We start from the raw sequence: 14,720 nt of genomic DNA on the forward strand, positions 1-14,720 counted from the left end.
GAAAAAGAAACGTGTACAACACTCTTAACAGTAACCTTTGCTATTCTATAAAAATAGCCAGACCTTTGCTTTTCTCACAAGAAAAATAAAGGAAAAAAAAAAACAGTAAATTTTGCTTTAAACAGGGAGATTGCATTTGGAACCAGAAAAACTATCAGGGTTATTAGGGTTTTTCTGAATTTGAGACATTTAGAGAGAGGAATAAGTGGTGAGAGGTGAGTAGTCTGAGAATGGCCGGGAAGGAGGAGTTTAGGGTTTACAACTCGATGGCTCAACAGAAGGAGATATTATGGACCAAAGTACCTGGAAAGGTGAGCATGTACGTCTGTGGTGTCACCGCCTATGACCTCAGCCATCTCAGCCAAGCTCACGCCGCTGTCAATTTCAACGTCCTCTACAGGTTCACATAAATCCTATTATATGTCTATTTTATTTAATCTAATTATCTATGGTTGAATTTATAGGTTTTCTTATTTATAATATAGTATAGCTCTGAGTGTTGGCCATTGTCAAACACTGCACGATCTGTTTGACATGATATTATTGCTTGGAAGCAATTAGGGTGTCATCTTTACTTGAGTACTTGTAAAGAATTGAAAACTAGTTTTTGGGAACCAATCATGCATAACATTAAATTGAAACTTTACAGATACTTAAAGCATTTGGGTTATGAAGTTACATACGTTCGGAATTTCACTGATATTGATGACAAGGTGAAGATTTTGAACCGATCATGTGCTGATTTGATTGCATTCCTTCCTTCCTCTCCCTTCCTTTATTAGCTGCACTCTGGTTTTGATTCATCTATAACCTTACTACTTAATGCTTCAGTTACCATCATGCTTTTATGATGTTATCTCTTTTTAGTTTTTTTTTTTTTGGCTGGAGTTCAGTACTCTAAATCTACTTACCTGTTTTGAGGAAATTATTGGCCTGATTTCAATGCTCTTTTTGTTATGTGCAAAATCAGTTTTCTGGCTGATTCTGTAACGTTGTTTAGCATCAGAATGTGTGATACAGACGGTTATAGATGTTCTTACAAGAATTTTGGGCATTAATTTTTTTTAAGGTGATAGTTCTTAGTTCTTACATCCCATCTGTACTGCAAAATTATTTTGGAAGTATCTCCTTTTTAGCATGTGCCTGTTGTCATTCGTTGTCCATGTGAGTAACACTCTTAGCTCATTAACTGAACATATAACACACAAGTTTTTACTTTATATGCCTTTAGGGAATCCCTTATTGTAAAAGGGTTTCGATTAAACAGTGGAATCTGGATTAAAAGTTAGTTTCTTACTGCATGGTTTTTAAACGTCTGTGAGTTTATTACATTTTGTATTGCTTAAAAATGACTGTTGTGATTAACGTTGAAGCTCAAGTTTAAATTTGTTTTAATTAATTTTAATGTTAGACAGACCTACTCAAAACTGAAAATCATTTAGCTTGTCTTGATGGACACATGACAAATTTTGTTCTATCTAGTATATGTATCATAGATTATGTTCACCAACTCATATAAATTTGTCTTTTGGAAGCTCTTTTCTTGTTATTTATTTTTTGTACTTGGGTACTTACATGCTCTGATGCTCATGTAGAGATTGCTAATGTTTGGGTATTTCATATAATTCATCGAGCAAATGAGCTTGGGGAAGATCCCTTGAGTTTAAGTAATCGTTATTGCCAAGAATATCTCAAAGACATGGGTAATCTCCAGTGCCTCCTTCCAACTCATCAGCCACGTGTTTCTGATCAAATGGAACAGATCAAGGATATGATTACACAGGTTCTTTGCTTGCTCTTATGCTTATTTCATATTACCAGATGTTGTTCTTTTCCCTGGGTCTGAAATTTCTTTCTAAATGTTTTTGCATCCTGCAGATCATCAACAATGACTATGGGTACGTAGTTGAAGGTGATGTATTTTTGCTGTTGATAAATTTCCAAAGTATGGCCAGTTGTCTGGACAAAAGTTGGAGCATAATAGGGCTGGTGAACGAGTTGCTGTTGATTCAAGGAAGCGTAATCCTGCAGACTTTGCTTTGTGGAAGGTTTGAAAACCCACACTAGGTACCTCATTCTTACAGTTTTTGCTAGAATGTTTCAAATTTCTGATATTTCAAAATATTTGCAGTCTGCAAAGCCCGGTGAGCCAAGTTGGGACAGCCCTTGGGGACCCGGGTGGCACATTGAGTGCAGTGCAATGAGTGCACATTATCTAATCTAACAGTCAAGTGTGATATTCATGGTGGTGGTATTGACTTAATTTTTCCACATCATGAAAATGAGATTGCCCAGAGCTGTGCTTCATGCCTGGAGAGCAATGTGGGTTACTGGATGCATAATGGACATGTTACTAATAACAATGTCAAAATGTCAAATCATTGGGTAACTCTTTCACGATTCATGAGGTAAAATGGGATTACTCTTCTTTTTTTTCTAATGCTTCTTAGAGCTTCTACGTATTGCAGTCTTATATCAGCATTTAATATGTAATATCCTTTCTCTAGTAGATTACTGAATGGTACCATCCGTAGGCTTTGAGACACTTTTTGTTAATCAATTACACGACCTCTCAGCTGGAAAGTTCATCAGTTGCATTTTATCACATATATGAGGTAAGAGGCTTATCTGAATTGCATTTGGGCTCACAATCACACAAATGGATTTTTTGTTTACATATGTAGTATTTTATGGCCTGCCATTTTCTGATTGTTAGACTTTGCAAGACTGTGAGGATGCTTTATCTCCATTTCAAGAAGGGGGCCAGAAGGAAGGCACAGAACAAAATGGTAGAAGAGTTCAAATTACTCCAGCTGCTCAGGAATGCATCAGTAAGCTACACAATGAGTTTGAGACTAAAATGTGTGATGACTTGAACACATCACATATATTGACTGGTGCTTTCCAAGATGCCTTGAAGTTAATAAATAGTTCTCTGAACCTACTCAAGTTAACCATTTGGAACCAGATCCAGCATGCCTCGCTATTTTCACATGCTCTCTACTGCCTGACCTCCTTATTTTTGTACGGGTGTGGAATAACAGATAGTATTTTTATTTTTTACTTTTTCTAGAAGAAGCAGGAGGAGCAGGAACAGTTATCAATGATTCAGTCACTAATTGAAATAAAGAAGGAAGTTAGAGAAGTTCTGGACACTTTGGGTTTGCTATCCTCTCATACGAACTCTGAGGTGATATGTCCTCTTTTGCCTGTTTTCTATAGATTTGAAGATGAATATTCTTGGATTTAAGTTATGAACAAGAACGGTATACTGCATTGTACAGGTTTTGCAGCAGTTGAAAGTTAAGGCATTGAAGAGAGCAGGGATGGTGGAAGATGAAGTGCTACGTCTGATTGAAGATAGAACACTAGCAAAGAGGAACAGAGATTTTAAAAAGAGTGATGACATCAGAGCTTATTTGACTGCAAAGGGAATTGCAGGCATGGACGTAGGCAAGGAGATGATCTGGAAACCTTGTGTCAAAGTAGAGCAAGAGCAACCAGTGCTACCTGTTGAACAAGAACAGCCAGTGCTACCCGTTGATGAAGAGCAAAGACAAGTCTCAACTGAACAAGAACACAAGGCATTACCGGTTCAACCGAAGGAACCGCCTCTTTCAACATGATGGCCTTGTACCTGCCTCGACCCGCTTGCATAAGTGACATGTAGGAATTGAGAATGTGCTTTCAAGTTTTGACTCATACACGATTAATGTGTCATATTTTGGGGATTAGGACCAAGTCCCCTGTGGTCTTGGAGTTATTAACCTTATTTTACTTGGTCACCTTTTATTTTTCTGATCCTTCTGCCCTACAAACTTCAACCAAGCAGGAAATACTGTCTTCAGACTAGTCAAACACATAATCTTACAGGTTCTGCCTAATACACCTTATATTTCCAGCTAGTTAAGTTGTGCTAGATCTACACAGTTGTGGAAAAAAATTGTGGCTGATTGGTAACAGAGGCACATATGGATTGCATATTATCAAAATGTTTCGCATAGAGTGCATCTGCATAACTCTTACAATATTATTATGGATCTCATCTCACTCTGTGTGAGGTGTTGCGAAGTCTTGATGATATTGGGCTTATCGATCATTCATTAGTAGATCCAGTAAAGTATGGGCTTTTGGGCTATTGACCATTATTAGGTTCGGCAAAGTATGTATGCCATGAAGAGAATTAGGCCCTCAAAAATCTTGAGATTGTACTTTTGATAAATTTTTAGTTAAAATCATATATTCTAATAATGTACTTAATATTGATGTCTCGCAAAGAGGTCAGAAGAATTGTAATTTGTAATTGTACGAGGGAAGCAAGGGACCACATACAATACAAAGTGGGTTCAAGATTGAGGAGGTACAATAATAAACACTTGTTTGGTTTGTCTGGTTTCCTTTGCTAAAGTAGTTCCTAGTCTAGTCTATGAGACTACGAGACTGTCAGACCATATAAGATCGACTCGATCGATCGCACTCGCAGGAGGCTAAAAGAGAAATGGGGTTGTGGGGACTTCTACATTTGTTGAAAAGGAGCAATAGTGGAGGCTGTCTTTGTAAAAGAGTTACAGGGCCTTTGTAATATATGCACTTGCATACCAGATTAGATTACAGAGCATATATAGTACCTAAGTAGCTATGATGATTCATTATTTCATTGTGTTGTAATTAAGGTACGGTGGTTTTTTTTCGAGGTGTCCTACCAAACCAAACTGACATGCATGTCAAGCAGTTATCGGAGGAGGACTATTGGGTCCCATACATATATGCATTTTTTTGTTAAAATTTAGAAAAAAATATTAACTAATTAATCTAAAGAAGAAATATTTGAGGCCAAGAATTTATCAATGTTGCACACTTGCACCAAACTTCTTGATTTGAACTTTTAGGTAACCTTTGAGCCTATATTCTAAGAATTATCGCTTATAAGTCATAAGAAGGGAGGCGATATTTGAAGAGAGGAGGGGGTAACCAGTTACTCCTTGTTCCAAATTAATACAACATTAATATCTGATTTTGGAAGCAAATATTGAGGAATATGGAGTTAAATAATGCTATTAAGTTAACAAGCATGGTTGTGATTTGTGAATAAGCTAGAGGTTCAGCTCTAATGACAAATAGTCATGAACCAAACCATTTAATATTGAACAATCTAAATAAATGAGTTTGGAACATCTAATGAAGCTTCCCTGAAGTTCATTAATTAATCCGAGTCAACAAAGAAAAGCATGAACCATGCGTAGGACATTTATCTAATCATCTTGACTGATGTACCCCAGAATTTTATAAAGCAACTTCCATCCAAATTCTTAGGTTGAATCGGGTGGCTGATTATTATTATTTTGGACTTCATTTGTTTTATACGCATGTAATTGTTGTCTAGCATGGATATATGGAAATTGGAATGAGTATTTGAAGAAATTAAACATCATTAATTTGAAACGGTTAAAGGCTAGCTATATATATATAATATAATATATTGTGCTTTAATTGTATTTCTAAGAAGGCCCAACTGGAAGTGCAACCATGTAGGATTGCGTTAATCCAAAGAGAAGTATAGATAGTGCTAGCTAGGTATATAATGAAAACCCAAATTGTAGCTAGCTAGGCACCATAGAAAAAGTTGTGGGATTTTTGAAGTACCACTTTGGCATTTATAGTTGAAAGCTAGCTGGTTGTGTAGCATATATATACTACATAGTGCACATGCATGACTGTACAGAAAAGCAAAAGGCAATGTGAATGCCTGTACGTGTACACTGTTGACTGTAGTGTGTGGGACTTTGTCTTTAACATTGGAAATCCGTGCGTACTTCTTATATATCTACAAAAAGGCATGAAGTGAAAGAGCCTTCCTAGCTCAGCTGGGGCTAGCTTTTATAATTTTGTTTTTGGGTTAAATATAAAAATAATTTACAAACTTTACGATAAGTCTCAATTTAATCTATTAACTATAAAATTATAGTATTGTTCTTACCCGACAAGGAGATCATTGCAGCTATATTGCGTCCCACATGTTATGTATAAGAATTTTGCTATCATAATATGATGTGCATATGTTGTTGTCATCGTTGGATTGATGTGTTCACTCATTTTAATTTGTAGCATATAATTTTATAAACCATGTTCCATTCCTATGGCATACAGTTATTGGTATTCTATACATATCTTATGATCCTCAAATTAATTTTTATCTTATTGATTGAATTGCAGATATATATACTATATATTGCCAGTGTCACATCAATTCACGTACACCAATAAATTAACTAAAATAGTGGTGTATAGTATGAACCTTAAATCAATTGCATTGCCATTGTAAAATCTGTACAAGGACAAAGTGTTGAATTAATTTATAACCTTCTGATTATTTTCTTATTTTTTTGTTCAAATTTCAACGTTGTCTTAAACAAATTGTTCTACTAAATTATATGATCATTTTAATTATACATATTCTTTGTCTGTATATATATTATTACGGATCCAATAAGAAGGTATATATATATATATAACTATGTCTATATATGTCCAAAAAAGAAATAAGCTATCACTGGCATTTTGCTTCCTTACAAATTAAAGCACATGCATATGTGCATCTGTTTAATTAAATCTCTCAATATTTAAAACTATATCAAATTCCATCTGGTTTCATTAGATTCCAATTAATTTTTTATTATTTAGTATATTATATTCAAATATATTGTATTAGTAACATGCAGTGAGCCTAACATAGGGCAGCTCACAATCACATATATATCTTACAAATTGAATTCCAAAAGTGTGGAAGAAGCACAATTGAATTATAAGGTGGCATCATGATTCATGCATATATATATATATATATATATATATTGTTGAAATTAACATCAACCCCGCACTTCACTTGTACAAATCATGTTAAATATTAATTAATTAATAGCGGGAATGCAAGTCCCACGCAGAATTGATAATCCATTGGTACGTACTTTGTTGTTAAAGGTCATTTTCCAACACATATAATTAAGCCTTATGAATAATTGAATATGATCATTCATCGACCGACCTGTGGCTGTGAGTTGGACTGTAGTCGTACATGCTTAATTAGATAGATATAATGTAACCAAAGCAGGGGTATTTTTTTTTGCCAGGCTTAATTTTTTGCACATTTAGTACTTACACTATGACCCCTTTGCGCAAATACCATCTAGAAATTTTTATTTTTTTCAAAACTTCCCATTTTGTCCATGAATAAAAAAATTAGAAAAGTATTTCTAATTAATTTTTGTAATGAAAATATATTTTGCACTTAAGTTGAATTAAAAACAAAACAAAAAATTAAAAAAACATTAATAAACCAAAATCGTATATTAAAATTTGTTTGGTTAATAAAATTAGATTTTAATCAAAACCAAAAGTAGATTTTAATCAAACAAAAATCATAAACTAAGCATCTTGACTTATAAGCATCAATGGCATTCAACCGAGTTATGTCAGGACTCAGGAGTGCATTGAGCAAGCCCATATCGTTGTAAAATCACCAGTAGCAAAAGTGTAATTGGTTTTGGTTGATTAACCAAAAACATTAATCAACCAAAAGGAAAACTGGACAAAAAAAAGACTGAGATTCATCCCCACCACTGACCACCCTCTAGTCCCTCCCAGCCATTCACTCCGCCACCGGCAACCCATCCTCAAATTAAGTATAATCTTGCAAAATTTAAGAATTTAGATCCTCTCTTAATTTAATATTTCTCTAATCTACATAATCTTTTAATCCCATAACCTCACATATCCAAAATTAAATCTTGTGACTCACAACAATTTTTAATTTTTTTTTTTTGCATCTTTTCTTTCTCTAATTTTGCCATTACTTCCATCCACTTCTATGGAAAAAAGAAAAAAAATTTTACTTCATTTTCTCCCGACCATACACATCAGCAAGCACAAACTCATCAACCCTTATTTCCCAGCTACCACCCCATATCAATCTTCCCTCAAACTCACGGAAGTTCTTGTATTGTTTTTAATTTGCCTTTTATTTCAACTAAGGAAACAGTAAATTCTTTTGATCAATCAAATGAAAATAAAATAAAAACAATCTCATTAACTTCATAAAATCTCCCCTTATATATTCAAGATATAAATAGAGATTATGAAAATTCTTAGATCTTATGTGGGTTATGATAGCAAAAATGTGTGATCATGATTGAGGATTTTTGGTGCTCAATATAAAAGAGGATTTTCTTTGTTATTATGAAAGTTTTGTAGACATAGTTTTAATTGCTTTGGCAGTCCTCTGGTCTTGGTTTCAAGGCTAATGGAGTTGAGCAGCTAGATTTCCTTTAGAGTTAGAAGATAGGCAATACATATCTAATCTTTATTAATTAAATTGAATTAAATTTAAGTCGGATAGAATAGTCTTTTAACAATAATAATAATTTAATTATGATAAATTAATAGTGATGTATATTTGCCACATCAGATTAGGGCATAAAATCTTTTCCTATTTGCATAGTATGAGTGGTAATGGGGCAAAAAAAATTTATAGGTGGTATTTGCGCACATAGGCCATAGTCTGGATGGTATATGTGCAAAAGACCTTATGGCCATGAAGGCAGGGGTACTTAATTGAATAAATAATATACATTATGCATATTCCATGCAAAGCAAAAAGATGGACGGGAGTGTCTCATTGAGAACTATGCATTATGCATATTCCATGGTCCCGGCCTTACTTTCGGGAAGCTATATATGTAATTAGTAATTAGCTAGCTTAGTTAGCATGCTTCATTTGTCATATTTGAAACGCGTGCATTATTTAACTATCCCCAAAACTTTCATTGGATCATGGTGACTAAGAACTGAGACCATACTTAATTAAACTCACCTCACTTAATTGGTTTTGCTTTAAAAATTGATTGTACATATATATATATGTGTGTGTATATATATATATGCACATGCATATCAAACTTAATTAGTGGAAGGTGACTTGCTTCAATTGGGGCCCAATCCAAAGATAATAATATAATATATTGCTTAAGAAAAAAGTCGCGGGATAGTGAGTTTGATTTTCTTTGCTATGCCTCACCAACTAGTTTTTTGGGTTTATGCACTCTTATTGTCAAAAAGCTCGATCTAAAGTAGAATATTGAACTTTTTCAAGTGCATAAGTTTACATATCTATGATTGTATATGCTTGCTTGCACACCCTAGCCAGCTCCCTTTCTAATTTTCTCCTCAAACCAAAATTTTATGCCAAAAAGAAACAAACAATACAAAGGAAAACCCTAAAAGCATCCAATCCAATTAAATCCAACTCGATCCACTACTTTATAAATATATAATTCTTGATTAATTCTCTCTTGTGTTCTCTTGTAGAAAATCTAACTCGATCTAGCTACCTGAGCCAAAATCTTTTGGGCAATGACATGAGCACCACCTCCATTATATGAGTATATATATATATCAATTTAAATTTTAAAAAGCCAACAAGCTTATTTTTTGGGTCCCCATAGATCATGTTATTGGGTGCAAAAAGCACCTATGCATATTTATCATATTTCGACTTTGTGTTTGATTAGCACTTCTATGCTCTAAACTTGAATTTGCACCAAGAAAGGGTACCGGCCATTTTTGGGAGTGCCACACCTACCTTTTGACCAAGCAAGTTAAGATTTAATTATGGGAAGAAACCCTAGCTAGAATATTGAATGATGCATAACATGCTTGCTTGGCTTGCATTAACTTGTTTTCGTGCTTACACGTAAGCTTTAATTTGTTTTACCCACAAGACAAGACTCCTTAGCTACTTGCTGAGTCGCAATTTAAAAGCCACTTCTCTCGAACTCTATTGCTTACACTCACTCTTCTCTGCTGCTTTTTCGGTTGGACGTTAACCTATATTAACCCCCATTAGACCTTAATTAGCAGCTTTATTAATAATACATTAATTAATTATAGGGACAATGAAAGATTGGACTGTTGACTTCAACCTAGTGTTAATATTTCAGCTTATCCAATTAAACCACTGATTTCTATCAGTTGCGGGAGATTGGTTTGCATGTGATTGGTCTCACATTCCCATCACCACCTAGTCAATATGAAGAGGTGAAAAGAAGGCACCAACAAACCATCAATGCGTTAGTTGGAGTTTTTGGTGACTAGAAACTCCTGAAATCAATGATCTATGTTTCTTCTTCTTCTTTCTTTCTTTTTATTTTTTTATTTTAAATAACTAACACCTAAATTTCTGCTTAGAAAAATTTGAGTCAAATTGTTAATTTTGTCATTCATAAGGCTTGAAACATTATAAGAAAAAGGTCCCCATATATACATAAAAAAAAAAAAAAAAAATACAATTACGTACCCAGTTGATCTGAATAGTCCATCTGTCTAATTAAGTTGATCATGTTGTCAATAAATTGTTTAAATATATGAATTAAATAATAATCTTTTCTGTAATTGGTGTCGTTTAATTGGAATCATATTACAATGCAGAAACTTGTCCTTTCCTGAGCCAGAACAACATCTTCGTTTATGCTAACCATATAATTGGCAACCCATGCTTTCATGTCTGAGACAAAAAAAGAGTGAAGGAACATATATATATATATATATATATATAATGGAGAAATTAAGACATGACTGAAGAATATATATATATATGCTAATAATAATATGCCACTAACTACCTATTAGTTAGTAATAATAAATTTGAGTTGATCAGATTTGGTGAGGCATCAGGTGCTACTGATTAACACATGGAACCTAATAACCTATATAGCCTACTTAGGACTCCAGTACTAGTCTACACCCTTTACTAGATGCATGTTATTGAAGAGCTCCTAAGCCTCCTATAATTATAAGATAGAGAAAGGTCTAATAAAGAAGCCTTTATTATATTTGGTGTGTGAGCTATATTAACTGGTAAAAGCAAATTGATGGAGATCGATCTAATATTCGCATTTGATCTATATATATCATACTCGTCTTTCACTTCATCAATGAACTGATTAATGTTCACATGAAACATTATAAAGTAGCTACTACATGGCCATTGACAATTACTGCCAAAGAAAGAAAATCTGATGGAAAACGTACAACAAAACAAATTGAAACGATCCTTGTTTTAAAGTCCGGTAATTATTATACTGAAGAATGAAAGTTTTATAAAGGTTATGTTCTAACTTCTAACCCATGTTCTGGTTTCAAAATTCCAACTTGGAACTTGGAAGGGACTAGGAAGCATCATCATTTGGATTTTGAATAGGATATGCCGCAAAGCAACTTCTATTTACATGCATTTTCATTTTCACATTTCTTTTATATTTCAATTGGGTCGCACTCTTGACCAAAAAAAAAAAAGGGGTCACACTCATGACTCATCACAGACTCCCAATGGAACCAATAGCTGAAAAAAAATATATATTATTTTCCCGTACTAGTCTACTAGATCGTAGTGACGAAGCAACACATGTACAAGGGTCATGCCCCAGTTAGGTGCGCATTAAACTCTTTGTCGACGACTCTAGACATGCAGCAAATTTTGAGGTCCCACTTCCATCATTGTCATTTCTAAGCTAGGGTAGGGGGATTCCGGATTCAAATTTCTACTTAATTTCTATTCTATTCTAATTCTACCTCTAGATTAATTACTCGTATATGTACACAATTTTGAATTGAACTTACTGAGAAAAAAAAAAAAAAAAAAAGGAAAATCCGAAAATAGAATGAGGCTAATGAGCAATGCATGCCCCTGAAATTACTTTCTTTAAAATAAACAAATAAATAAATTTGAAATGTACAAGATCCGACTACCAAAATAAACATTAAGTTCGATCCCACCTCCCAGCTGATCGAAATCTAATTGAGCCAAATTCATTACATCAGCAGCCACCCAAGAGCTCCAAGCCATGAAACTTGAGTCTAATTGAACCAAGTTCATCCATGATTATGAGTCATAGAAAACTGCTTAGCCAAGCCGAGCCGAGTCAAAGGCTAAGATGCAAGTCCAAGCCCAATGCATCATCAAAACTGGGCCCACCATCCCCCTTGGTGAACCGACTCAACGACGGCCCTTCCGCTCTTCCGTGGGCCCGGGCCTGTTGTACTTGATGAGTCCCCATTGTCAATGCCGAATGATCCGCTACTCCGCCACCGTAGGCAAAAGTCCCCGCGCCCCTCCCATTATTGGCTGCCCCAGGAAACACGCACCCGTGCGACACGTGGAAAGGCGTGGCCGCACGCGGGACGTAGACCCACGAGGGGGTGGCCGAAGCCGCCGCCGGAACCACCACTGGCCCGGCCAGCAGGTGAGGCGGCGGGGCGAAGGCGGAGATTATGGGGTTCCGAGCGTAAGAAACGGCGGCGTTTCGGCTGGCTTGGAGTTGTGCACGTTTGAGCTGCTGCCTTTCTTTCTTGTGCGCGTTCTGGTGGCCACCGAGGGCTTGTGAGTTGGCGAATTCTCGGCAGCAGTACTGGCACTCGTACTTGCGTTCGCCACTGGCGACGGAGAAGCCGCCGGAGTCCGGAGATCCAGATGGGGTGGTCTTGCCTGAGTGGTCTAGTACGACCGCTTCTTCGTCTTCTTGGACATTGAAGCCGAAGAGTTTTAAGCGTGTAGTTGGAGTAGTAGTAACAGTAGGGTTTGTGTTGTTGTTGGTTGGTTTGGGCTGGTAGTGAAACTCTGCAGCCTCTGCCATGTTTAGAAAGAGAGGTGGGAATTGAAGTGAAATGAGGAGGAAGAGGGTGGAGAGAGAGAGAGAGAGAGAGAGAAAATGGGAAATGGGGATGTAGAGGAGTTGTTGCATGTGTTGGGGTATTTATAAAGGATAACAAAAAAGAGGGTCTTGACTCTTGAATTCTCTTCACTTGATGATGATGATGATGTGTACAAATTATATTGTATGTATTATACATATAACATATATATTATAATATATATGCTACAGAGACTGACTCAGAGGGAGAGATGGTTGCAGTTTGCGGACATCCCAAGGGGGAAGAAAGTGAGAGTCATGTAATGTTTTGTAAATATGGGAACACACGACCCAAGAACACTCGGGGGCCCAAAGGATTGCACTTGTCTTGCCAATTCGATCTCCCCCTTTTTAAATTTCTCACTGTTTTTGTTTTTTTTTTAACTTTTTCAATACATGTCAAATTGCAACAATGCCCTTTGCTTAACATGAGGAGGCTCTTAATCATTGTTTACAATTTCGTAAATGCATTGTTTATTTCTGGGGTTTTGTGATTTGTGAATGGGAGTGGAGAGAGAGGGATATATAAAGAATGTGCTGCATGTGATGCGAGCATGGTACGGTGTTGGTGTTGGTGTTGGTGTTGGTGTTGGAGTATAATTAATTAATCTACATGATTGGGTTTGTCCACTGTTTCAACCAGGAACCAGAATTCCTATTTGCGTATGTAATTAATTAAATAAATTAATACCAACAAGATTTATTAATTTTTTCATTTTGAATGAATTGGGCAGTTTGGTTTTGTCAGCATCAAGATTGATAGGAGCCGTTCAATTAGAGGACTAGACTTACTGATCATCACTCATTAGTCAATCAAGCTATTGTTTATTATCTATCAGTCACACCCCATCATCAGTCACAGACTGAAAGAAGAGAGAGGGAGAGAGAGATTAGGTTAGAAAAGTGTGGATGCATGTTTACTTATGGGCCACTTGCTTTCAGTCAGTGATGAATTGATGATGAGAATTGAGAAGTTGGGGCAAGATAGCCAATCCCAACCTACAAATTATGTTTCATCAAATTAAGAAACCTTTGCCTAAAGAATCTTGTCACACACTCACACCTCTACTCAAAACTCATTTGGCCACACGTCCTACCTAGCCCTCCTACCTAAGCTAAGCTACCTAAAATTTATATGAATCCATGACAAGTAGTAACTAGTAAGTACCTTCCTGCATTTATGCCAGGTTTCTCTATACAGTAATATTCTTATTCTTTGGCAAATATTTTTTGTGCTGATTGTACAAATACTGCATTATTAATAACGTATATAACGTATAAGCACACTTTACATTTTCAATTTTGACGAACTTACTTTTTATTATTAAAATATAATTGTGTCATTTGTGATAATTGCAAAAAAAATAAGTATAATTGTGAGAGAATTTTTTACATTAGTGCAACTACAATATGTTGTTACTCTGTTATAAATATTTCTTATTGTCTGATTTATTTATATGTCATACATATATAATTTCAAATGCTAATTGTATAATGTGAAAATAAATTAATAAATTTAACATTAGTAAACTAAAAACTGCAAACTACAAAATTAGGGTACTTCTGTAATCTCCTCTTGTAAGGGTCAAGATGCAGTGGAACGAAACTCAAGGAAGCAGCAAGATGAAGCCCATTTCTCTGTTTCCCTGACCCCAACTGCTCCTTCAACTGCTAGAAGCCTTGAAATTAAAGACTTAAAGTGCCCAAAACTTGGAACATTGAATCTCTGCAACTTGAATTTCCATTTTTACCCTCATGGATGGTCCATACTCCATATATTGGTCCTGCACTCCTGCTAGATGGCGCCGGAGTGCCCAATTTCAGGAGCCGACACCACCCACCAATAAGAAATAACCAACCAGAGCCGTCTTGTCTTCAAGCCTTAACATCCTTTGGAATTGGGTCCCACATCGGAGATACAATTCGATCGGATCTATTGCCGTCCAGTTTCCCAACTCACTTTGCATGGCCCACGTGTCA

At 35.7% G+C, this 14,720-nt stretch overlaps 1 protein-coding gene and 1 pseudogene across 2 annotated transcripts; one reads left to right on the forward strand and one right to left on the reverse strand.

Annotated features, from left to right (window-relative positions):
- Positions 1-230: 230 nt before the first annotated feature.
- LOC147295476 (cysteine--tRNA ligase 2, cytoplasmic-like) lies at positions 231-3,817 on the forward strand (annotated as a pseudogene). Its single transcript, XR_015120517.1, has 9 exons — positions 231-400; positions 650-713; positions 1,598-1,783; positions 1,879-2,048; positions 2,132-2,408; positions 2,511-2,615; positions 2,717-2,948; positions 3,072-3,190; positions 3,285-3,817. The product of XR_015120517.1 is annotated as a cysteine--tRNA ligase 2, cytoplasmic-like (transcript).
- Positions 3,818-11,752: 7,935 nt separating this feature from the next.
- On the reverse strand, positions 11,753-12,791 carry LOC147295477 (C2H2 and C2HC zinc fingers superfamily protein). The gene has a single exon (XM_086233956.1). It carries the CDS (start codon positions 12,789-12,791, stop codon positions 11,973-11,975), a length of 819 nt encoding a protein of 272 aa, XP_086090082.1. The 3' UTR covers positions 11,753-11,972.
- Positions 12,792-14,720: the final 1,929 nt, after the last annotated feature.

The sequence above is a fragment of the Dryas octopetala genome, chromosome 2 (assembly GCF_963921425.1).
Source record: "Dryas octopetala chromosome 2, drDryOcto1.1, whole genome shotgun sequence".
NCBI classification, from domain to species: Eukaryota; Viridiplantae; Streptophyta; class Magnoliopsida; order Rosales; family Rosaceae; genus Dryas; species Dryas octopetala.

Bases quoted from the DNA above. Each gene is read 5' to 3' on its own strand.
- LOC147295477 (XM_086233956.1), bottom strand. From the start codon at position 12,791: ATGCAACAACTCCTCTACATCCCCATTTCCCATTTTCTCTCTCTCTCT.